Here is a 26,571-nt window from a genome sequence, read left to right as displayed (position 1 = left end):
TTTTATTTTGAAACACAGTCTAGCTAAGTTGCTGAGGGTCTTGCTAAATTGCTAAGTCTGGCCTTGAACTTGCAATCCTGCCTCAGTTTCCTGAGTTGCTGGGATTATAAGAAGCGTCAGTGTATCCAACTTCTAAGTGCTTTTCTTATGAAAAATCATATTTGTTTTGTTTTTCAAATCACAGAAATAGATGTGGAAATTAGAAGATTGATGGACACTTACTGCAGGAGTGATAGAGGTTAGTGGATCACAATTTAGCATAAAAATTAGTGATAATAATAAATATGAATTATTAAGATTAGATTTGAGATTATTTGAGAGAAAAGAAAAACATAAAAAATGTTTTGGAAACATTCCATTCAAAAGAGTGCATGTGGGCTGGGACTGTAGTTCAGTAGTGGATTACCTAGCATGTGCAAGGCCCTGGGTTCAATCTCCCACAGTGCCCACTCTCCCAACCCCAACACAAAAAAGAGTAAATATAAACTATTTGGACACTCCTGAGGATAAACTTTTGTTATCAAGCAACATGTATTTATTGAGCAAGGGACAGAGGATGGATTCAAAGTTTGTTCTGCCTTCAGGAAGTATTACAAGTCTGTTTGAAAAACAATGGAAGCAGTGAGTGTTAAGATTTCAGTAAAGACACTAAGAACCCAAGGAGATCAGGGAATGAAAACACCTTGTGGCTGCAAAGATCTGAGTAGGAGGTGGGTCTCAAATTGAACCTACAAAAGATTCAAGGAAGCAAAAGAGAGGAGAAGAGGAGAGAGAAGATACTGATGAAGGGAATTACTCCAGAAAAGCCAACCACCTGAGGGGTGTGTCTTAGTCCCCACAATGCCAACTGAGGATAAATCGACCAGCTTCTCTTTCTAATTAAAGAGAAAAATAAGCAGGAATATGTTTCTGCTTTGAGATTTTGCTACCCTCCTCAGCCAAAGCTTCAGAGATGTTTTTCTCTCAGAGTTCACCAAGTGGTAGATAATTTTTAAAGAAAACTAATAGATTTCAGAAATTATTCCAAGTTGAGAGCTTGTCTTTGTTACTTTGATATTATCTATCTTATCCTTTGTAACTGTCCATTGTAATATCTATAAGTATGATAGCTTAAAAACTCCCATTTTGCTACTTTTTATATAAATCTTAATGTTAAATATTTTAACTATAAATATTTTTACTTCCTATATTATTAGTAAGCAATGTACCATGTTACCTTCAGTTGACTATAAAAAATAACATTAGTGCCAATTACAGATCATTGAACTTTAAAACATTAAATATTATGTATTCTGACAATTATTAGAAGATTAAAGGGCAGTTATTTGAGGTAGAAATTTGAGACTGTAGATTTTTTTTTCTTTTTAAAATTTTCATTTATGTAGACTCCGATATCCTATAGTGTGATTATAGTAAATAATGATAAAGTAGGGCTAAGAGAAAAGAAATTAACAGGTATTGAGGGGTGTTTCGAGATGGCAGACTAGAGGGTGGCTGCATTTCATGTTGCTCCAGGACTCAGGATTCAAGAAGAGGAGATATTGAGAGACTTGAGACCAACTCAAAGCCACCTGGTGAGTCTCTCCCGTTGGGGAGGTGTCCCGGATGGGGCAGTAGTCCCAGAACACAGGGAACCTTGTGAAGTAGAGTTGCCCAACAAGACAACCCTCCCCCCGCTGGAGCAGTAAACATGGACAACTGAGAGCATCATAGAGGAGGCCGCTCAGCACAGCGCTTGGACTCGGAGCAACCCATCAGGGCTCTGGGGGGGCTGCCAAGAGGAGGAGCTGCATGGCGAGCTGTTTGGACTCAGAGTGACCACTCCTGAACACCGGGGGGCTGCCCGGAGGAGGAGGAGGAGCGAGGTGGGTTGCTTGGACTCGGAGTGACTGTACCAGAGCTACAGGCCGTTGCCAGAGGAGCTGCGAGGAGAAATGTTTGGACTCAGAGAGACCGCTTCTGAACACCAGGGGGCTGCCCGGAGGAGGAGGAGAAGCGAGGTGGGTCACTTGGACTCGGAGTGACTGCATCAGGGCTATGGGTGGCTGCCAGAGGAGGAGCTGTGTGGCGAGCTGTTTGGACTCAAAGCGACCACTCTGAACACCAGGGAACTTCCTGGAGGAGGAGGAGAGGCGCGGCGGGTCGCTTGGACTCAGAGTGACTGCAACAGGGCTATGGGTGGTCGTCAGGAGGAGGAGGTACACAGTGAGTTGCTTGGACTCCTAGTGACCGCACTGGAACACCGGGTGGCTGCCTGGAGGAAGAGGAGTGCTCAGGTCGCTGGGACTCGGAGTGACTGTACGGGGCTCCAGGTGGCTGCTCAGAGGAGGGGCTGCATAGCCAGGTGATTAGGTGCAGAGCAGGGTCCCAGGACCTAGGCGGCTTCTTGGTGGAGACAAGCTGAGGGGTAGGGCGAAGTTTCCAGGACTGTGGGCAGATTCTCTGAGAAGAGGCAGCCTAAGGAGACACATCTGTGAAGGGTGAGGCTCCCAGACCCAGGAGGTAGGTCTGGGCCCCTAGGAACGTTGCAGAGGAAGGCAGCCCAGCCCAGGCTGTAGTTATGGATTGAGGGGAACCTCTAGGATGGAAACTGACCAGCGAGACCTCCCCACCGGGTGAGTCTTTCCTGCCGGGTGAGGTTTTCCCACAAGGACAGTAAAACCAGAGACAGGCTCAAACAGGCCTTGCCTCAGCCTGCAGCCTAGTTCCCCTTTGGATGACCATTGGTCAACAAGTGGAGGCACCTCTGCCCACTAGCAGGGAAAATACCCCACCTGAAGGCCACCACCCCTAGAGAGGCAGCTTCCTTGTAGAGCAGCGCATTATCAACTTCCTCCAAGACTTCAGGCTACTGAAGGCTAAGAGGGGATATATTAGTAATCTTCAGGGACATTGTAAGTCAATAGAGGAAATCTGCAATATCTCAGCAAAAGATCATTTCAATAAAGAGTTAGAGATATTGGAAAAAAACCAAACAGAAATCCTTGAAATGAAGGAAACAATAAACCAAATTAAGAACTCAATAGAAAGCACAACCAATAGGAATAGAACACCTGGAAGATAGAACCTCAGATATTGAAGACAAAATATTTACCCTTGAAAACAAAGTTGATTAATCAGAGAAGATGGTAAGAAATCATGAACAGAATCTCCCGAACTATGGGATATCATGAAAAGGCCAAATTTAAGAATTATTGGGATTGAGGAAGGCTTGGAGAAACAAACCAAAGGAATGAACAATCTATTCAATGAAATAATATCAGAAAATTTCCCAAACCTGAAGAATGAAATGGAAAATCAAGTTCAAGAGGCTTATAGGACTCCAAATACACAAAATTACAACAGACCCACACCAAGGCACATTATTATGAAAATACCAAACATACAAAATAAAGACAGAATTTTAAAGGCTGTGAGAGAAAAGAATCAAATTACATTCAGGGGGAAACCAATAAGAATATCAGCAGATTTTTCAATCCAGACCCTAAAAGCTAGAAGGGCCTGGAACAACATTTTTCAAGTCCTGAAAGAAAATGGATGCCAACCAAGAATCTTATACCCAGCAAAACTTACCTTCAAATTTGATGATGAAATAAAATCCTTCCATGATAAACAAAAGCTAAAAGAATTTACAAAAAGAAAGCCAGCATTACAGAACATTCTCAGCAAAATATTCCATGAGGAAGAGATGAAAAACAAAGAAGCAAATCAGCAAAGGGAGGAATTATCCTAAAGGAATTGTTAAATAAAGGAGGAACCAAGTCATGTAAAATAAAATAAAATAAAATAAAATTAAAAAAAATGAACCAAATGACCGGGAATACAAATCATATCACAATAATAATCCTGAATGTTAATGGCCTGAACTCATCAATCAAAAGACATAGACTGGCAGATTGGATTAAAAAGAGAGATCCAACAATATGTTGCCTGCAAGAGACTCACCTCATAGAAAGAGATGCCCATAGACTAAAGGTGAAAGGATGGGGAAAAACATACCATGCACATGAACTCAGCAAAAAAGCTGGGGTATCCATCCTCATTTCAGATAATGTGGACTTCAAGCCAAAGTTAGTCAGAAGGGATAAAGAAGGTCATTTCATACTGCTTAAGGGAAGCATAAATCAGCAAGACATAACAATCATAAACATCTACGCCCCAAACAGAGGCTCATCCATGTATGTCAAACAAATCCTTCTCAATTTCAGAAATGAAATAGACCATAACACAATAATACTAGGTGATTTTAACACGCCTCTCTCACCACTGGACAGATCTTCCAAACGAAAATTGAGCAAAGAAACCATAGATCTCAATAACACAATCAACAATTTAGACTTAATGGACATTTATGGAATATACCATCCAACCAAGAGTGAATACACTTTCTTCTCAGCAGCACATGGATCCTTCTCTAAAATAGACCATATATTATGCCACAAAGCTAATGTTAGCAAATACAAGAAGATAGAGACTCTACCTTGTATTCTATCAGATCATAATGGATTGAAATTAGAAATAAATGAAAGAGTAAAAAACAGAAACTACTCCAACACCTGGAGATTAAACAATATGCTATTACATGATGAATGGATAACAGAAGATATTAGGAAGGAAATTAAAAAATTCTTAGAGGTAAATGAGAACAAAGAAACATCATATCAAAATCTCTGGGACACTATGAAAGCAGTACTTAGAGGAAAATTTATTTCATGGAGTGCATTCAATAAAAGAAGTAAAACTCAACAAATAAACGACCTAACACTACTGAATCAAAGAAATTGAAATAAAAGAAACAATACAAAAAATTGGCAAAATAAATAGTTGGTTCTTCGAAAAAATAAACAAAATTGATAAACCTTTAGCCACACTAACAAAGAGAGGACGAGAGAAAACCCAAATCACTAAAATTCGGAATGAACAAGGTAATATCACAACAGACACAATTGAAATACAAAACATAATTAGAAGCTATTTTGAAAATCTATACTCCAACAAAATAGAAAATCTCGAAGACATCAACAGGTTTCTAGAGACATATGAATTGCCTAAACTGAACGAGGAGGACATACACAATTTAAATAGACCAATTTCAAGTACTGAAATAGAAGAAGTCATCAAAAGCCTACCAACAAAGAAAAGTCCGGGACCAGATGGATTCTCAGCCGAGTTCTACAAAACCTTTAAAGAAGAGCTCATTCCAATACTTCTCAAAGTATTCCATGAAATAGAAGAGGAGGGAACCCTCCCAAACTCATTTTATGAAGCCAATATTACCCTGATACCTAAAACAGACAGAGACACATGGAGGAAAGAAAATTTCAGACCAATATCCTTAATAAACATCGACGCAAAAATTCTCAACAAAATTTTAGCAAATCACATACAAAAACATATTAAAAAGATAGTGCACCATAATCAAGTGGGTTTCATCCCAGGGATGCAAGGTTGGTTCAACATCAGGAAATCAATAAATGTCATTCACCATATCAATAGACTTAAAGTCAAGAATCACATGATTATTTCAATAGATGCAGAAAAAGCATTTGATAAAATACAGCACCCCTTCATGCTCAAAACACTAGAAAAAATAGGGATAGTGGGAACATTCCTTAACATTGTAAAGGTCATCTATGCTAAGCCCATGGCTAATATCATTCTAAATGGTGAAAAACTGAAAGCATTCCCCCTAAAAACTGGAACAAGGCAGGGATGCCCTCTTTCACCACTTCTATTCAATATCGTCCTTGAAACTCAAGCCAGAGCAATTAGACAGACCAAAGAAATTAAAGGGATACAAATAGGAAAAGAAGAACTCAAACTATCCCTATTTGCTGATGATATGATTATATACTTAGAGGAACCAGGAAATTACATCAGAAAACTTTTAGAACTCATAAGTGAATTCAGTAAAGTAGCAGGTTACAAGATCAATGCTCATAAATCCAATGCATTGTTATACATAAGTGATGAATCTTCAGAAAGGGAAGTTAGGAAAACTACCCCATTCAGAATAGCCTCAAAAAAAATAAAATACTTGGGAATCAATCTCACAAAAGAGGTGAAAGACCTCTATAATGAGAACTATACAACACTAAAGAAAGAAATTAAAGAACACCTTAGAAGATGGAAAGATCTTCCATGTTCTTGGATAGGAAGAATTAATATTGTCAAAATGGCCATACTACCAAAAGTGCTATACACATTCAATGCAATTCCAATTAAAATCCCAATGACGTACCTTACAGAAATAGAGCAAGCAATTATGAAATTCATCTGGAAGAATAAGAAACGAAGAATAGCTAAACCAATCCTTAGCAGAAAGAGTGAAGCAAGGGGTATCGCAAAACCAGATCTTCAACTCTACTACAAAGCAATAGTAACAAAAACGGCATGGTATTGGTACCAAAATAGAAAGGTAGATCAATGGTACAGAATAGAGGACATGGACACAAACCCAAATAAATACAATTTTTTCATATTAGACAAAAGTGCCAAAAATATGCAATGGAGAAAAGATAGCCTCTTCAACAAATGGTGCTGGGAAAACTGGAAATCCATATGCAATAGAATGAAACTAAACCCATATCTCTCACTGTGCACGAAACTAAACTCAAAATGGATTAAGGATCTTGGAATCAGACCAGAGACCCTGCAGATTATAGAAGAAAAAGTAGGTCCAGATCTTCAACAGTCCAACTTCAAAAGTAGGACCAGACTTCCTCAATAAGACTCCCATAGCACAAGAAATAAAAGCAAGAATCAATAACTGGGATAGATTCAAACTAAAATGCTTTCTCTCAACAAAGGAAACTATCAGCAATGTGAAGAAAGAGCCTACAGAGTGGGAGAAAGTCTTTGCCAATCATACTTCAGATAGAGCACTAATCTCCAGAATCTATAAAGAACTCAAAAAACTCCACAGCAAGAATGCAAATAACCCAATTGACAAATGGGCTAAGGAAATGAACAGACACTTCACAGAAGAAGATCTACAAGCAATCAAACGTATGGAGAATGTTCAACATCTCTGGTAATAAGAGAAATGCAAATCAAAACCACCCTAAGATTCCATCTCACCCCAATTAGAATGGCAATTATCAAGAATACAAGCAACAACAGGTGTTGGCGAGGATGTGGGGAGAAAGGTACACTCATACATTGCTGGTGGGGCTGCAAATTAGTGCAGTCACTCTGGAAAACTGTGTGGAGATTCCTTAGAAAACTTGGAATGGAACCACCATTTGACCCAACTATTCCACTCCTTGGCCTATACCCAAAGAACTTAAAATTAGCATACTACAGTATGCTAATGATACAGTATGGCAGTATGATACAGACACATCAATGTTCATCGCTGCTCAATTCACAATAGCCAGATTGTGGAAAAAACCTAGATATCCTTCAATTGATGAATGGATAAAGAAACTGTGATATATATACGTATATACGTATATATATGTATATATATACGTATATACATATATATACATATATATGTATACACACAATGAACATTATTCAGCCATAAAGAATGATAAAATTATGGCATTTGCAGGCAAATGCATGAAATTGGAGAATATCATGCTAAGTGAGATAAGCCAATCTCAAAAAACCAAAGGACGAATGATCTCGCTGATAAGTGGATGATGACACATAATGGGGGGTGGGAAGGGTTAGTGTTAGGGTTAGAGTTAGGGTTAGGGAGGGGGGCAAGAATGGAGGAAGGACTGTATAGAGGGTAAAGAGGGGTGGGAGGTGTGGGGGGAAGGGAAAAAATAACAGAATGAATCAAACAACATTACCTATGTAAATTTATGATTACACAATTGGTATGCCTTTATGCTATGTACAGACAGAGAAACAACATGTATCCCATTTGTTTACAAATAAAAAAAAACAGGTATTGAAAAGAAAAACTAGCAGCTTATTTAATAGAGTAGTTCATAGTTTATTCAAACACAAAAATTATGTGATAGTATTTTTATTTAAGTGTATAATATATAGTGATTTTTTCCAGTAAAAATTGGTGAATAGTAGAAAATTTTCAACATAGACAAAAGTAGAGATAATAGTATAATGGAATTCCCTATGGAGTTTGTCTACCAGCTTCAAAAATTATAAATGTATGGTCAATATAACTTTGTTTTCCCTTCATCCCCCACTCTCATCACCCCAGAACTAATTTTAAATAATTTCTAAACATCACATGATTCTATTCATAAATACTTCAGTCATCATAATTTTTAACATAGGAAATTTTAATACATTTTATGAGTATAGATGCCATATCATTTATAACTGTTGAGACAGTAACAGAAATATGCATTTACAGCTCATAGTTTTCTTTGATTTATCCTGTCAGGTAATATATTAACCACACAGATTCAGATTCAATTGAATAATATTCCAAATTGTTCTGGCATCTTCAAAAGGTCAGGACTGTTCGGATGCTGTTAATAACAATAAAACAATAATAAGTACAGTTTACACAAAAAACTTCGCCAAAGCCCACAAATGATTTTTGTCTTTTCATTTCAGAATTTGATCTAATCCTTATAGACATTCACTTTGTAAGGATTTATTTCTTCTATTTTGCCATCCTTTCCAATTCATAGCATTAATAATGTTATATATATGGTACTGGAAAACTGGGGGACTTGGAATAGTCACTGCTCTTGGCTCTTCTATCACCAAGGGCAAGGTGGGCATCACAGGAGGCAGAGCTTGGTGTATTGGGATGCTACTTTCTGAGAACCTGAGTGTTTTCAATCCTTGATAATTCCAACACATGGAAACAAAGTAGGGAGATAAGCCTCAAGGCCAGAGAATTCCTTCTCTCAGCCATAACTACTGGTGCTGTGGAGCCCTGGCGATCGGCAGGGTACCATGCCTGAATATTTTCTTCACCCAGGCACTGGAAGCTACAGCTACCGGTGGAAGGAGAACCTCTGTATCCTTTCGTCACTCCGAAGCAGATTCACTGCATCTTAGCAGACTAGTCAGCTATTGTGCCCCATCCCCTTCTATCCCCTCTCTTGCGTTTGTACAGTTGGTGTGGTAGGAGGGTCTGTCCTCTTGTGTGCTCCCTGTTCCCGTATGGTGAATATGTATGAGAAGGCCCATTCTCTTCTTTTCCTGTTGCTACCTTTCCATCTGTGTAGGCAGTCAGTGGTTTCCTCAGGGGGCCAGTGAGGGAGTAGAAAGGCCCACTCACACATCTATCCCTAGGCTTCTGCTTTGCCACTAATTACTAGAATATGGGAGGCTTGACTATCTAATAAAGCAATGCAGCATTTGCATTTGGTTTTTACTCAGCATTCCTTGTGGTATATCCGTGACCAAGAACTCCAGGGTCAAAGGGTGTGGCAGAAGAGCTGAGCACCAGTTTTAATGCTCTAAACTCCAACCCAACTTCTAACCTGAGGAATATTTCTATACATATTGAGATTGTTCAAGTTTTTAGGGTTTATATACTGTTTATGTGGTTTAACAATATTTATGAGGTAATGCATGCCTCTAATCTCAGTGACTTGGGAGGCAGAAGCAGGAGGATCTGAAGTTCCAGGCCAATCTGAGCAACTAAGTGAGAACCTTTCTCAAAATAAAAAGGACCAGGGATATAGCTCAGAGGTAGAATGCCCCTGGGGTCAATTCCCAGGATTGAAGAAACAAAAACAAAACAAAACAAAATACCACCCTCCCCCCAAACCCTAACATTTTATATTTTCTTTTTTTATTGAATTTCTTTTTGATATTTTGTGGCTAACATGTTTACAATTGGGGAATTATGCCAGTGGGAATATTTTCTCCAGTTTCTTTCCCATGAAATGGTCTGGGTCCTCATATCAAAGACCTATGTTCTTTATCTGTCACATTTATTCTCTCCTTCAAATTCCTGTCATATTCACTTTAGTTTAGGCTGCCTCCTTTGCTGTTTCCTCTTTTCGTTTCTTCTTTACCCTGCATCTCCTCTATGCAACACTGCTTTTGGTGTTTTTCTCTTTGAATTTATAGATCAAGACTGCCTGGACAGGCCGCTCCCCACTCAGCTATTGCAATGGTCTGAGAGGCTGGTTGCAGTCCAGGCTCGAGCTTGCAATAAAACCTCGTTGTGTGATTTGCATTGCCATGTGTGCACTTTGACTTTCTGGGGATCGGTCGATATTGAACCCCAATATTTGGGGGCTCATCCGGGATAGGATCGTCGGATTCTGCCCCAGGAGAGACAAACAGCCCACAGTACCGAGGTTTCTAAGGAAATGGAATATTACTCAGCCATAAAGAATGATAAAATTATGGCATTTGCAGGCAAATGGATGAAATTGGAGAATATCATGCTAAGTGAGTTAAGCCAATCTCAAAAAACCAAAGGATGAATGATCTCGCCAATAAGTGGATGATGACACATAAGGGGGGTGGGAGGGGTTAATGTTAGGGTTAGAGTTAGGGTTAGGGAGGGGGGCAAGAATGGAGGAAAGACTGTATAGAGGGTAAAGAGGGGTGGGAGGTGTGGGGGGAAGGGAAAAAATAACAGAATGAATCAAACAACATTACCTATGTAAATTTATGATTATACAAATGGTATGCCTTTACGCCATATACAGACAGAGAAACAACATGTATCCCATTTGTTTACAAAAAAAAAAAAAAAAAAAAAAAAGATTGCCTGGACATTTTAACTAAAATCATTGATCCTATAGTCTTACCCACTGCCCAACTCTGAGGGACTCATCAATTGGTACTTTGTTATAAATCAATCCTTAGGCTCCAAGAAAAGACAGCACAATATAGCTGAAATTGTTAGAAAGTATCTTATAGGAGCCTCATGACAAAATGAGAGAATGAGCGAATTGAAGCCTCTTTTATGTATCTGTACCTGTCACTGTACTCACATCTGGGCTTCACAGATCACGAAGTGTTTGGAGTAAGCACTTTGTGTAAAATTGCCAAACACAGTGTTTCCAGACTCAGGGGTACATTGTATCATAGAACTACAGAAACTGCTCCTTCTAGGGATCAGCCCACCTGAGTTAACAATTGTTTGTGAAAGAGAAAAAAATATTTATAGCATCACTCTATGTTATAATAGTCTATAGGAAGCAGTATATATTATGGAAATAGAGAATTTCTCTTTTCTCAATGACCACTATTTAATATAGTTGCTAGAAGTACTAGTAAATCTAGTATTTATGATGTAGAAAGTCAGTAAAGACAAACCAATTTTTTAAAAATAAAAATAGAATCATCATAAAGTTTTTCTAAACCACTCAATCATTTATTTGGTAATTTACCTTTTTCCTTGGTTCATTAGGTCAAATGCCTCATTGATTTTGTCAAAAGGCAGGGTGTGAGTCACCAATGCGTCCAGATCAAATTTCTTATTCTTGTAGTCAGTAACCAGCTTTGGGACAGAATCTACACTTTTCCAACCTGTAATTTGGCCAAAATGCCAAATAAATAAAGACATGGTACTTGACATGAAGAAAGTTTCATCAGTGTTTGCTGAGTGAATGAAATTATTAGGTCAGCTCAAGTTTGCTTCAAATGATTAAACTCTTCCCCTCCATCTTTAACTTTCTGTTCTTTTACAAAAATTTTTCTTCATAAGCAAAATTCAAGATTATTTTCTGCTCTAGATAAGGAATTATCTCAATTAAATCAAAGTTTACCTTTTGTTCATCTGTGTTCATTTCAATGTAACATGAATTAAATTTTGTTTTGCCAACTGTAGTTATCTTTCTATATAAACTCCATTTACTTTCAGTTAATAAATAGAATAGTTTTTGAGTACTCTTTAGATATATTCTAGACTTTCAATATTTAAATAATTTATTTTTCTTTTCTTTCAATAATATTTAGTCTAAGAATTTTGTACGCCCATGAAGAAAATTAAAAGCTATGAAGATAGGGAAAACAAAACAAAACAAAAAAACTCACCACCAAAAAGTGTTCCATTTATAGTACGGCCCATTATTAGCTCTATTGGAGAAAGGTCCAATCCTTTGTCACCAACTTTTACTCCAACCACAGTACACGATCCCCAACCTACTATTGTGCTGTCCAGGGCTGCTCTCTGAAAGTGAAACAAAGATTCCTTGAGTAAGTATAAAAGTAGCTCATAGACTCCAGTGTGGATATATACAATATTTAGGGAAAATTTATCCAACTCTGCATATTAGATAATGGGATTCAGGTAATGAAGTCATAATATAATTGTAGAGTGATCCTTCAGGCTCTCGTGTTGTGTTATAGATAGAACATTCAATGTGATTCTTAGCTTCATCAAAAAAGAAACAAATAAAACATATTATTTTACTCCATACAATTCTGTAGTTAGACTGACTCTGCAATGTATATATCATTGTGTATTAAGAGAAGCATACATACATGGAGTTAGGAAAGAGCTATAAAAGGTATTATAAACTTAAGTCAACAAGCTTTTGACAACCCACCATGGGCATTTACTAAAATATTTGCAATTCCAGGGACCTGGGATCAAAATCTTTAAAAGTCATGAATAATTACTTACACACTGGTGCTTAAGAAATGAGACATACACCATGTACTTAGAAGATCTAAAGATATGATAAATAGGGGCTGCAGTTGTCGCTTAGAGGTAAAGTGTTTGCCTAGAAGGTGTGAGGCACTAGGTTCAATCCTCAGCACCACATTAAAAATAAATAAATAAAATAAAGGTATTATGTCCATTTACAACTAAAAAAATAAAAAAGGATAAATATAAAAAATGCTATTTAAGACAGAGGGCAAAAGTCTTAATAGAAAATAACACTGGTTCTGCTCATTAAACATTTCATCTGCTTCCCTACAATTTTTAGCTCTCTTGCAGGTAAGATTACACCCTGCCAACCATCTCTTCTTGTAACAACCGAGATGTCCTCAAGTTGAGACTAAAGCCAAGAGTTTACACTTCCTTGACTGTTGACTCAACACATGGAAGACTAGCTCAGGAGAGTTGCCTGGACATACATTGATCTTTGCATGAGAGAAAGAGAAAACATTATTATGTTAACCTCCTGTAAATTTTGAGTTAATATAAAAATGCCAAGAACTGAAGATGTAAATAAGTTTCAAAAAGATATAAACGTATGGACAACCATTCCATATAGAAATCCTAAGCTAAACAAACAATTTTAATCTTTCGAGACTGATACTATAGAAGAAAAGCATAAACTTTGTCCCATATCACTTGTGGTCAACTTGATTCTGACCTTTTGGGGCAATTTTTACTTTTACAGCTGTTGCAGTAGGTTCCTTTACATCACTGATCACTGTATGAGGAGAAGGAATCAACCTCTCTTCCCCTTCTCCCTCTCATACTAGTGATGGAAGATGCAATGACCTAGAACTTTTGGAAGGTGTTTTGAAGTTTTTATTTGAATATGTGTTTGTTTATTGTTTTCAGAATTGCAAACACTTCAAAGATAATACTTCTACTCTCTGCCCTTATTGTATGACAGAAACATTATTGTTTACATATACTGTGTCAAAAGACCCATGGAGAGAGGAAAAGACCACAGGCACTACTTGTCACCTTGAAGTATTTGCTTACTTATTACAAGTTAACTCTTGTTTTGTTTTTGTTTTTAATGCTTTTCCTGTTTCCTTTTCTACATTTTGGAGCTTTGCTTCAAGCAAAGAATTATCCTGTATAATTAAGACTTGGTTGAAATGGTGCTTTATGCAAATACAGGATTTCATTTGGTAGACAGTGATAAATTTTGGTAAGAACTATTTTTGGTTGAATTGGCAAAATTTTATAGAACTGTAAATTGTTGTAACTTTTTAACTGTTCTGTTGGGTTTCTTAGATTCAATTAGAGGGTTAGAGATTATTACGATCAAATTTATGACCACACAGAGGACCAAGCTCCCAACGCTTGAACCCTGAGTAGCACACTCAGACCATAGCATTTCCCAAATGCTAATGCTGTCTATCTTTGTGAGTTCACTCTTTTCTTGTGAAAAGCAGCCACACTAGCATTATTTTTTGATTATTTGTAGATGTTGATTTTTCTTTTGACATTCCTTTTAAATGCTAAACACAATTAGGCTAGAAATAATATTTCCCAATTTCATTCTAATGTTTATTCCAATTTTTTATTCCCAAAAGATAATTTGGGGGGGTTTCTTAATTTTAATTAGCTAAAGACATGTCTCCTACCCCAGCAGGCATAGTGACATGTGCCTGTAACCCCAGTGACTTGGAAGGCTGAGGCAAGAGGAATTCCAGTTCAAGGCCAGCCTGAAAAATTAGTGAGAATGTGTTACAAAATTAAAAAAGTTTTTAAAAAGGACTAGGTATGCAGGTCAGTGGTAGAGTCCCTGCATTCAATCACCATACTGCCAAAAGAAAAAAAAAAAAAAAAAGAGAGAGAAATGCTCCATTTGGACCATTAAATCAAATAAAATGAGATTAATGGCCAACCACAACATACAGGTAATACATGAAGAATTTCAATGTCTATAAATTTGAATAGATCTGAGGAAAAAATATACATACCATGGTTTGAGATCCTCCTGCACAGTCAAGGGCGAAATCCACACCTCCATTGGTCAACTCAATAATGACCTCCTGGATGGGTTTATCTAGGTCTCTAGGATTGAGGCAGTCAGTGGCTCCTAGGGCTTTGGCCTTTGCAAACTTCTCACTATTGATGTCAACAGCTATGATTCTGGAAGCTCCTGCTATTTTACAACCAATCACAGCAGGAAGACCTACACCTCCTAGGCCAAAAACAGCACAAGTAGAACCAGGTGTGACCTGCAGGTAGAATTATAAAGAAGCTGTTAAAGAAGCTGGTTCTGCAAAGCATAGTGGTATATGCCTGTAATCCCAGTGACTTGGAGGACTGAGACAGGAGGATCACAAGTATGAGGCCAGCCTCAGCAACTTAGTAAGACCCTTACCAAGTTAGTAAGACCCAACTCAAAAAATTACAAGGGCTGGGATATAGCTCATAGGTAAAGCACCCCTGATTTAATTCCCAGTAAATAGTAATAATAATAATAAAAAATAAAGCATAGTCCTACTTTTTTTTTCTTTTGAGGGGGAGGGTGAGATGAAAGCTCAGACATATAAATAAAAAGACTGCCGGCATAAAGTATATATGTTGCCAGTAGAAAAAATTTGCCAATTTAAAAATGGTGCATTTCTACTTAAATTTGGAGAATTATTTAAAGACTATTAATGTTGTCAGTGCATAAGAGACTAACCCAAGTGGAAATAATTCCCTTATTTTACTTTTCCTTTAATGTTGTCAGAGCAAAATGCAAAAACCCAGACATTCTAAACTGTTTATATTTTTCTTCTTAAATTGGATCACAGATAATTTGATATCTGTATTTCTAATAAATCTTATTCAGTTTTATTAAATTCTGGTTGACTTTCAGTGATAATTAATACTGTTGTAAATGTGAATTGACTCACTTGATCATTCCAAATTGTCAATTCATTTAAATGGAATGAAGTCCAAATATCTTTGCATGGCACTGAAAGATTTTTGCTATCTGACCTCTGTTTATATTCCAGCTTCATCTCCATTATATTCCCAGTACAATGGCCACAACAAATTACACTTTCCTTTCCTCATGCCTTATTTCCTGTTGTTCCTTGAGTCTGATGTACTTTTTATCTTCATTTCCTTTAGTTAAAACCTAACCTATACTTCTACTTCTGATATAAAGCACATTTTCTCCATGAAACTTTTCTTGATTCTTCAGTTAGAAATAGTGCCTATCCTTTTGCTTTTCCTTTCACATGTAATTTATATTGAATATGCCATGATTAGTTACATGTATATGTATTTCTTTAAAAGACTAAATTTTTTTAAGGCAGAGACTTTCATCTTCACCATTACTATCTAAGAGTGTCCTCTCTGTGTTGAGTCTTTAATAAATGCTTGCTACATTGAATTAAATGGACAATAACAAAATGGTAAGGAAAGACGCTATAATTGGGATGTTATGCTATGTGCCAGTATAGAAAACAGAGGGATGCTTAATTAATATTTCCCAAAGAGGATCGCATGCTGTTAGGATTAGATGATAAGCAAAAAGAAGAGAAAATATGTCCCAGAGAAATTTTTAACTCCTTCTAAGTTAAAGAAAAATTAGTAACAGAGAGAACATAATCTCTTGCTTTAATTTATGCAATGAAGAAATGACAGTTTATTTAATATATGGAGCTGGGAAAACATATTCACATATAGAAAATGAGAGTAGGTTCTTATTTTATACTATACAAAGATCAACTCAAAATCGATTAAAGATTAAAATGTAAGACTTGAAACTGTAAAACTACAAGAAGAAAATATAGGGAAAAACCTTCATGTCAGTGTTCTAGGCAATGATTTCTTGGATGTAACTCTAAAAAGCACAGGAAACAAGACAGCTGGAATTACATCAGACAAGCCGCTTCTGCACAGTCACAGATACAACCAACAGAGTGAAGAGACAACCCATGGAATGGAAGAATATTTCTTCAAGTCATACATCTGTTAAGGGGTTAATACCCAAAATTTATAAGAGCAAACAATTTACTAGTAAGAAAACAAATAACCCAATTAAAAAAATAGAAAAAGGATATAGATGATTCTCAAAAGAGAAACACATATATCAAAAGAAAACATAGTTACATGAAAACAATAGCTCAAAATCTCAATCAGAGAAATGCAAATTAAAACCACAATGTGATATCACCTTATATTGCTAAAATTGTTATTATTGAAAAGACAAAAGAGAACAAGTTTTGACATAAATGTGGAGAAAAAATAACCCTTGCACACTGTTGGTGGTGATATAAGTTAGTATATCCATTATAGAAAACAGAATGGAGATTCCTCAAAAAAAAAAAAAAAAAAAAAAAAAAAAAATTAGAACTACCATCAGATCCAGCAAAACTATCTCTGAATATATATCTGAAGGAAATGAAATTAGTATATTAAAGAGGTATCTGCACTCCTATATCCATTGTTGTGTTATTCACAATAGCCAGGTTATGGAATCTGGCTAAGTGTCCATGAACAGATGAACAAATAAAGAAAATGTGGTCTATATACACAATGGAATACTATTCAGTCCTAAGAAGGAAATTCTGTCATTTGTGACAACATGGATGAATCTGCAGGACATGATGCTATGCCGAAGAAGTCAAGTACAGAAAGACAAGTGATGCACAATCTAACTATAGATGGAACCTTAAACAACCACACTCCTAAAAGTGGAGAGCGGAATGGTGGTTTACCAGACCCTGGGAGGAGGAGGGATGGGGAACTAGGAAGATAGTGGTCAAAGAACACAATATTTGATTAGGAGAAATAAACTGTAGACCTTGGTATCCACAGCTAATAATAATGTGTTTGAAAATTGTTAAGAGAGCACATTTTAATTTTCATCACACAGAAAAAAACAATCATGTGAGGTGAATGATATGTTCATTAGTTCAATTTAGTAATTCCATCATGTATACATATATCAGAAGATAACATTTTGCCCCACATATAATTTTTATCAAATAAAATAATTTAACTTAATAAATAGTTAAAAAAGAGAATGCTGCAGTGATAATATCTCTTAAGAAAAACTGATATCTAAAAGGAGACAGCCTGAAGAAGCTTGGGGAGTCTCCTTTGCTATACTGGTGGAGGCTGGGTGGAAAAGTCCAAGGCCTCAGCGAAGGAGCCTGGAGGCTTAGGGTGGGGCCCCAGAATTATGAGTAGTGCAAAGGGAGAAATAGAGTCACTGTAACATACTGATGGATTTATCCTTGTTTTGAGGGAGAAAAGAAACAATGCAAGAAGAGGGAAATCAGATCTGTTGTTTAGAAAGACCACATTGGCTGCATTTTGCAGTTTTTAGTCAAGGGGTGAAGACTGATGTGAGGGAGGATAAAATAAGAAGGCCCTCTTTGATGTCTCTCTGGTCTGTAGCTTAAACATGCGATTCCAGGGACACATCTTGACACCATCAGGGTACAACCAGAGACACTCCTTTGAAACCATAAAGAGATAGGATGAGAAGCAGAGATGTTATTCTTAATTGAGAGAGAAAAATATCTGCAGCATCAGGGAGAAGAAGGTAGGTGTGCTTGGAGGGAGATGGGTAAGGGTTTCTATAGTTTCTGTTGCCCTTGTAGCCGAGTATCCCAGCATGAGCATTTACCTTTTTGGAACATATTTAAACAGGGTGATTTTGAATCAGTACTAGTCTACAATCAGATATCCTGGTAGAGTATGTAACATCTACTAAGTACCAACTATCTGCTGGCTATTAGGCCAGATGTTTTATATATGTAATATAATTTAATTATCTTCATAAATATTTGTAGTAGGTATTATTCTTAGGGAGTTACATAACTTGCTTAAAATCACAGAGGTAATGAATGACGTAGTCAGAGTTTGAAGATAATTAATTCTATCTCCTTCATATCACATTGCCTCCCACTAACCTGTTTTACACAATCTGGTGTTTAACGATTTACCTTGGCAGTGTTGATTGCGGCCCCGTAGCCAGATGAAAATCCACATCCAAACAGACAAACTCTCTCTAAATTTGCATCATCATCTATTTTGGCAAGATTGATATCTGACACTACAGTGTACTGAGAGAATGAACTGACTCCCATGAAGTGGTAAATTGGTTTTCCTTTGCAGGTAAACCTGCTGGTTTTGTCGTCCATTAGTTCTTGATCAATAGTAGGATTTTTAAAATTCCTAAGGGCAGGGAGGGAGGGAGAGATAAACGGAAAAGGAGAAAGTAAATGGAACTGACCACTTCCCAACAAAATACGTTGGGTGTTCTTTATTTGTCATGGCAATTTTATGGGGTTAAGATGGAAAAATTGAGAAAATAACTTGACAGTTTTTACATTAACATATAGTCTGTTAGAAGTATTTTAAAGATAAGAACAAACTTTCATTGAATGCTTCTTGTGTGCCAGAAACGCCTTTAAGGGATTTATGTATATTATCTCATAGCTTTTTTTTATTTCAGAAAATTCAAACATATATGAAAGTAGAATAGCATAACGAACTCCCATGTACCCATCTCCCAACTTCAGTGACTCTCAACTCAAGGCAATCTAATCTCATCTATTACCTGTCCATAATGTATCTCTCTCCCTGCACTGGACTATTTTGAAGCAAATCTCAGACATCACCATTTATCTATATAGAAGTATTTCAGTGCATATCTCTAAAAGATTTCTTTCTTTCTTTCTTTCTTTCTTTCTTTCTTTCTTTCTTTCTTTCTTTCTTTCTTTCTTTCTTTCTTTCTTTCTTTCTTTCTTTCTTTCTTTCTTTCTTTCTTTCTTTTCTTTCTTTCTTGTACTGGGGATTGAGCCAGATGTGCTTTACTCCTGAGCCACATGCTCTGCCCATTTTATTTATTTTTTTTAAAGTTTGAATCGAGGTCTTGCTAAGTTCCTGAGTCTGCCACTAAATTTGTGATCCTCCTGCCTCAGCCTCCCCAGTTGCTAGAATTACTGGCATGGGCCATGGCACTTGGTTTTTCTAAGATTCTTTTAGGTCCACGAAACGCATTTGGCTGACATGTCTCTTAAGTCTCTTTTGATTTGTAGACCCCCCCCCCCCCTTTTTTTTTTTGGAGCTGGGGATTGAATCCAGGGCCTTGTGCATAGGAGGCAAGCACTCTAACCAACTGAGCTATATTCCCAGCCTTCTCCCCTCTTTTCTTTTTTGCAATTTGTTTGTTGTAACTGAGTCATTTGTCCTACAGAGTTTTCTCCTAGTGGATTTTACCAGTCACATTCATGACATCTGGTTTAAAGTATTTCTCTGTTCTTGTTTTTCTTCCTGCATAAGCATTTTTAAAAAATCTAAATGCTTGATCTGAATCAGGTTTTATAGTTTCGTGGGAATACTTACAAGGGTGGTGTAATACATTTTGTCTGGAGGGACATAATATCTGATTATCTATTTCTGTGATATTATACTTTATGATCATTGTCTAAATCCATTATTTCATTGAAGCTTTGTAGAAGAGTATAGTAGATATTCTCTGAATATCTCTAACAGCCCTACAAAGCAGCTAATATTATCAACCCTATTTTACAAATAAGAAAATCAAGGCACAATGGGACATTATTAGAGTTATTTAACTTCTTAAATAACTAGTTTCAATCAGCATTAAGGACAAATGAATCCTTCTATAGTCTCAGTAAAATACAAACAAAGCAATTAAGATTTAGACTCTTGAGCTCTCGTGCCTGGGTTAAAGATTTACATTTATATGGCCGTGGTGTAAATAACTTTACTGTACCTCTTTGCACACTTCTCTCATCCTTGTAGAAGTAGATAACTACTTTGAATTCCAGCAGTATATTTATACTTTTACTACCTATGCATGTAATTATAAACAATGCAAGGTATTGTTTTTTAATTGACAACTTATTAAACAATTCTTTAGCAGCTTGCTTCTTTCCCTTAACATTATGTATGTGAGATTATTCTATGTCAATAGGCATATTTCAGTTTAGCCATTTTCATTCTTATATGGTATTCCATTGTGTTACTATCTTATTGATGGACATTCATGCTGTTTTTAATTGATTGCTATTACAAACAATTTTGCAAGGAACATTCTAGCATGTGTCTCTTAGTGTGCATTTGAAACAGTGTCTTGTATATACCTATAGGTGGAATTAGTGGGCAGGTTTGCATCTTTTCAGTCCCATTCAGGTATTGTCAATGTGTTGCCCCAAATCTTTGTGCCAGTTCATACTCTTATTAACAGTGTACAGAGCTTACCTGAGTTTTCCACAAAGATTTGTGAGAGGACTCAGACAAAACTTGCATTTTTTACATTGAGGTGCAAAGAATGGAATTACTTTGTCACCTAGAAAGAAAGGCCACATGTTGGATGGTGCCTAAGATGATACTTGTAAATAGTTTATAGCAGATGAGTCAGTGGAAAACACAATTTTTATAGTGGAAAATACAGGAAGCTAATATATTTATTATCTTACAAGATTGTGGATTCTCTTAAGTATTTCATACACTGTCTTTTTTTTTTAAGTTATTACTCAGACTATAGTTTCTCTGTAGTCAAGTAACAAATCTGTATTGGTATTATCAGGCACAGAGTTCTGTCTGAGGCTGTGCTGTTACTGCAACTCTCTACAGCATGACTGTTGTTTATTACATTTCCAAATACCCTGCGTAGAAGAGAATATCCTTGTATAATAGAGGAACTGAACCACATAGGCTACATGAAAACATTAAACTTTATGTCATTGCTATGTTTCTTTTTTTAGATTCACTTCCAAATTCTACGTTTTCTGGCATTTTATGCAATTCCAATTTAATAATGACTTTTGTCCTTTAATGACAGAGGTCCAATGATGATATGTTCCAGGTGCCATTCAAACTGCTTATTATCTTGGTTAATTCTCATATTGGCCATCTGAGAGCAATACTACTCTTATCCTAGTAGAGTCACAGAAAAATGATGTGACTGGTTAAGTCAGCAAGTGGCAGAGCTGGGACTAAGGGGACTACCTAGATTGGTCAACTCCTTCATGGATGTCAAACTTCAGAGGAAGCAATTTGTTCTGTGATCTTGTTTGGAATGGAAAGATTGTAATAAATCTCTCAGTCAGGCACATTCTCTTAAAAGGAGGAAAGAATGATTTGGTTTATCCTGTTTGACAAGTGAATATTACATAGTCAATATTCCAGTATTTAATAGACCTATTATAAAATGTAAAGTAAGTAATTTCAGTCATTACCATACTTTGCTTATGTATCATTTTTATCTTACAAACTTCTAAAAAGTTTTTAAGATAACATTGACATATGGATAAGCCTCCTATAAGCCCTTATTTTTTATATTATATTAAATTACTTTTCTGTTTTATATAGAAGTCATTATAAAGTATCATTTGTGTACCATGGAAACTGCAGTTTAAGCTAACCTTGCTTCATAGGAAAATTTCTGAGCACTATATATAAAGTGGCAATATTTCCTGAACTTTATTAGACAATTCTGATTTCAAATGTTATGTCCTTTTATTAGATAGGTTATGTCCCAGTTTTGCTTTGGGAAAGATGGTCCTCTTATGTAAATAGAGATTAATCATAGCATGGGAAGCCAGGCTGGTATCAGCAATTATCACCAAAAAAACACAAAAAAACTGATATTTTTATTTAATTGCAATCCAGAAATCAAAATACCTGCTTTGAAGTTGGTCACTCCTGGCCCAACACTTTCCACTATTCCTGCACACTCATGGCCAAGGATCACTGGGAAAAGAGCCTTCTCAAATTTAGGATCAATATTATTGGCATCAGTATGGCATATGGACGTGGCGATTATCTATGAAGCAATCACAGACTTGAGTGGTGTTTCTGCAATTATACTGTTGGATTAGATATAATACATAATTTTAAGCCTAATGTCATCTTGAAGCATTACAACACTACTATAATTCAATAAAATTGTTACATTTTGAGAAAAAAGAATGAAAAAAAACTGTATTAGATTAGATTCTTTTCCTCCTATGAATAGGGCACTTGTGTTTTCTACCTTTCATTCTTGTCAGAAAAATCACAAGAAGAGACAGGATTAGCAATTACTATCTCCAGGAAAGAAAAAAGCAAAGGTAATAGGTATAAGTAATAATCTATCAGGCAGAGGAAATGGAGGGAATGTGGGTTTGTATGGCTTGTTCAAATTTTGTTGAGACTGTGTGCAATAATGTCAAGGTAATAAATCTTTTATAGATTAAAGAGCATTAATATCTAAATCGATTATCAGTGTATCCTGTGTAATTCTTTAGGATCTGTCCATGAGGCTATCCCATTCATTTTCACATGTGTTGGTCATGAGAAAAAAAATGGAGAACATGTCCAAATTCGCCAACTGTGACATTGTTCTCCTTTGTTCTTCTCTCTGGGGACCTACTTTGGCGGGCGGAACCGGGGCCCAGGGTTACACCACGTGCATCCGAAGATGGCGACTGGCAGAGAGCAAACGGCATTCTGAATATGCATGGAGAAAGGCAGAAGGCGTTTACAATTGGCTGTATTATAATCAGTTCAGCTGCCTAGCACGTGCGCAGATATACTTTACATGTATGCTCGAGCAAGTGACTGCTTGACCTTTAACAGGATTGGATGGACATAACTGGTTACAATTGCTTATGCATGAGACTGCTTATATATTGAGGGTGTTATTGGAATAAAGGGGAAGCTGCTTCATGAACTTCTAAAGAGTACGTGTCTTCTGTCCCGCTGGTCGGGCTGAAAGCTCGAGAAGCAGCTTTCCGTAAGCGGAGCCGCTTGGAGCGGTTGCCGGGTCTTTCGTAAGAGTGGCGCGAAGCAGCCCGTGGGCAAGCAGCAGCGGCTTTCTGCAGTACTCCTGTCACTCCTCTGGGCTCCTAGGACCCTCATATTGCCCAGGGCAGCTTTCACGGGTTTCCTTCTCCCTCGTTTTGGTTCTCATGGTCTTCCTTTTAAAAACACTTTCCAATAATTGGTAATTGGTAATTGGATAACAAAAAGTAAGCTAATTCTAAGCTAAAGCAAATTCTTTTGTCTGATTTTTAGGGTTGACAATCAAGATTAAGATCCTTTAATTAAATTTTAAGCCATCATCAAAATTACTAAAATGATTGATCAATAACTCATACTTCTTGTGGATAATACCCATTTTTATCTGGACCTAAAAATACAACTGCCCAAAATGAAAACTCCAAAGACTCTATCATACCATACAGAACATAAGTGAAAGAAATTGAGTACTCTGGGCCAAGTGTCCCTTCCAGGGAAAGTCCCCACTCACCTGAATTCGAACTTCATGAGCCTTGGGGGGAGCAACTTCAACCTCTTCAATGCTAAGGGGCTTGTCTGCTTCCCAGGCAATGGCTGCTTTGCACTTAATAACCTAAAAAGAGAAAGGAGGTAGGAAGAGAGAGAGAGAGAGACAGGATATTGTGGGGATAAGAACAGAGTGTGCTGATACCATATTTTCATGAAAAACAGTTGAGGTGTTTGTGGTTGGAGGTTGTATTTAATTATTTTATTTTTTAAACAAGGGAACTTAATTGAACATATTAAATTCTACATTATACTCATTACACTTTTTATTAAAAGAACAGGTGTGTTAAGATTAATAATGCTTTGATTTTTTTCATAACAAAGAAGATACATTTATAATATTTAAAAGATTTGGTTGAAAGCCAATAAGTATTTGTTGAATGAACCATTTGTAAGCTGCTCTGACTTACTTAAGTCTTCCTTGTTAGAACATAGATGTGTTTTATATGTTTATTATTAAGTGTGGTCATAAGACCAACAGTTATTCACATTTTCTGGGGAAACTCCCTAGAGAAGAAAGTCCTGCTCCAAATTCACTAAACTGAAATCTGCATTTGAACAAAATTTCTAGGTGATTCATTAAAAATCTGAAAAGTAAGGTTCACCAAATTACTAAATTTATCAGTGGAATATAACTTAAATAAAAACTTGGTCTCTTTGCAATAATTTGGGAAACTCATTTGAAAAGAAATTTAAATTTTATAATCCTTAGATTAAATTTTTTTCTAACATCAAATTATTTTATTTTCAAATATAAGTATTATTGAAAGAAATGAACCTATAACCCTCCATTCTAACTACTATTTTAAAATGATTTTCTCAGCCTTTGACCATTTGAAGATCTATTTTTCAATAGTTCTGAGATGATTTAGAATTATGTTTCTAAATATCAATAATTTTATTACAAATGAAATGTATATTAGAGGAAGTTTGAAAAGGCAAGAAAGGAAAAAAAAATTCATCTGTACTTTTATTCACTTTATGCTTTTGATGTAAATCCCTTTGAGTGTTCCAAATGTGGTCATGTAATCTTTCTTCTACCAATTAATATTGTTTTATGGCTATAATACAGTTACTTAAATTTCTATTTTTCTGGCACTAAAATAATATTTAATTAAGTACCCTTCTAGTAAACATTTTGGCAAATCCTCAGTTATTTCCTTATAATAAATTTCTGGCATAGGAACCACTCATATTATTTTAATCGACTTTAAAAGCTATGCTTTGAGAGTAATCCCTCTTTTAGCAAATATACAAAGACACAAAAAAGCACAAACTGAACAAAGATGTAGCTTATTTACTTACTTTTCCCTTGGTGCCCATTTTTCTTGCAGAGTCTGCCTTGGAAATGTCTTTCAGACTTAAGAAGACTTTGACCTCTACCCAGAGTGCTCTGTGTTGTGTACTAGGAGATTTTTGAATCAATGCCATTGCTGCTCTTCTAGTTGCCAATCATTTTCATTCTCTTTCAGTTGCTCCATAGCTCTACCACCTCTCACCAAGTCATTTATGCTGTCACATTGTAGCTGTAAACCTGTTGTTCTCTGCCAGTTCAAGACTTTGTTACTTTTTTCTCTTGTGGCAAAATATAAAATAGAAACGTGCATTAAACACATACGGGTAAGTTATAAATAATTATTAAATAAAGGACCTTTCTGCTGCCTGGGAACATCCCTTTTTTTACATCCTTCTTCATAACCTGGATGATCATTTCCTTGCCTACTTTATGGCTTTACTACATATTTCTACATAATAGTTTTATCCATTAAAATGCTATGAACAGAATCGTAATGTATGTATTCTTTCAGGTATTTTTTCTTCTGTGAGATTCATTCACATTGCCTGTAGTTGTAGTTTATTCACATTACTGTAGAACACTGCATAAATCGACCATAATTTATTCATCCATTTTATTTTCTGCTGTTTTTTTCCCTCTATTGTTGCTTTTGATAACTTAGCGGTTGCATGAAAATTCTTTTTATGTACCCTGTTGCATATGTGTTTGAGTTTCCTCTGGGAAAATTTAGGATGAAATTCTGTCAGTATATACTGACAGAATAAGTATATACTGACAGAAGTAAGGGTGCCAACTTCAAATATTAAAATACTTCTATTTGGATTGCTAAAAACGTATTGCTTCAAGTCCTCAAGGTCCCCTTCACCTCTTTTCCATCCTGAGGAGCCCTGTTTAATCACTGCTAGGGAGCTGCTTTTATTGTCCCTCCTGGCATAGGAGCCCTTCGAACACCCCTGATAGTTCTGGGTCTCTGACTGACTCAGGAACACCGTAATTCCTGGGACCACAGTGCCCTTCTGACCTGCTGGGTTGTGATCACTGGTTATGCAGGCTACTTATAGAAATGGAGTGTTTTGTACTGGTTGATAAATCTTTTGACTGGAAGTGGAATTCTTGTAACTTTGATAGTCAAGGCCAAAGAGATTTATAAAGTGGGGCTAGGGATATAGCTCAGTTCATAGAGTGCTCACCTGTCAAGTACAAGGCCCTGGGTTCAATCCCCAGCACTGCAAAAATAAAAGAGAGAGAGAGATTTACAAAGTGACTTCACCAACCATCAACAGTATAGGAGAATTCTCATTTTTCTACATTTTTATTCATACTTACAATTATAGTGTGTATTTTTGTGTGTGTGTGTGTATGGTACTAGGGATTGAACCCAGGACTTCAGGCATACTAGGCAAGCACTCTACCACTG

The 26,571-nt window shown here is 36.5% G+C and overlaps 1 protein-coding gene across 1 annotated transcript; it reads right to left on the bottom strand.

Annotated features, from left to right (window-relative positions):
* Nucleotides 1-7,968: 7,968 nt before the first annotated feature.
* ADH4 (alcohol dehydrogenase 4 (class II), pi polypeptide) lies at nt 7,969-25,297 on the bottom strand. Its single transcript, XM_079153830.1, has 9 exons — nt 25,163-25,297; nt 23,823-23,924; nt 22,214-22,355; nt 20,789-20,876; nt 18,502-18,733; nt 14,524-14,784; nt 11,941-12,076; nt 11,295-11,433; nt 7,969-8,453 (listed from the first exon to the last, which is right to left on the bottom strand). Exons 1-9 carry the CDS (start codon nt 25,286-25,288, stop codon nt 8,429-8,431), a joined length of 1,251 nt encoding a protein of 416 aa, XP_079009956.1. The 5' UTR covers nt 25,289-25,297; the 3' UTR covers nt 7,969-8,428.
* Between the last annotated feature and the right edge of the window lie 1,274 nt (nt 25,298-26,571).

Source organism: Sciurus vulgaris (assembly GCF_902686455.1).
Source record: "Sciurus vulgaris genome assembly, chromosome: 9".
NCBI lineage: Eukaryota > Metazoa > Chordata > Mammalia > Rodentia > Sciuridae > Sciurus > Sciurus vulgaris.
The sequence above is the reverse complement of the archived record's forward strand: the minus strand, read 5'-3'. Positions and strand labels throughout refer to the sequence as shown.

What these genes read in the sequence shown, in the direction of transcription:
- ADH4 (XM_079153830.1), bottom strand. Translation starts at nt 25,288, where the DNA reads ATGGCATTGATTCAAAAATCTCCTAGTACACAACACAGAGCACTCTGG. An exon ending in AAATGGAACACTTTTTGGTG is followed by an intron (nt 11,434 to 11,940) that starts GTGAGTTTTTTT and finishes GCCAAATTACAG; the next exon opens with GTTGGAAAAGTGTAGATTCT. An exon ending in CTAATGAACCAAGGAAAAAG is followed by an intron (nt 8,454 to 11,294) that starts GTAAATTACCAA and finishes TGTTATTAACAG; the next exon opens with CATCCGAACAGTCCTGACCT.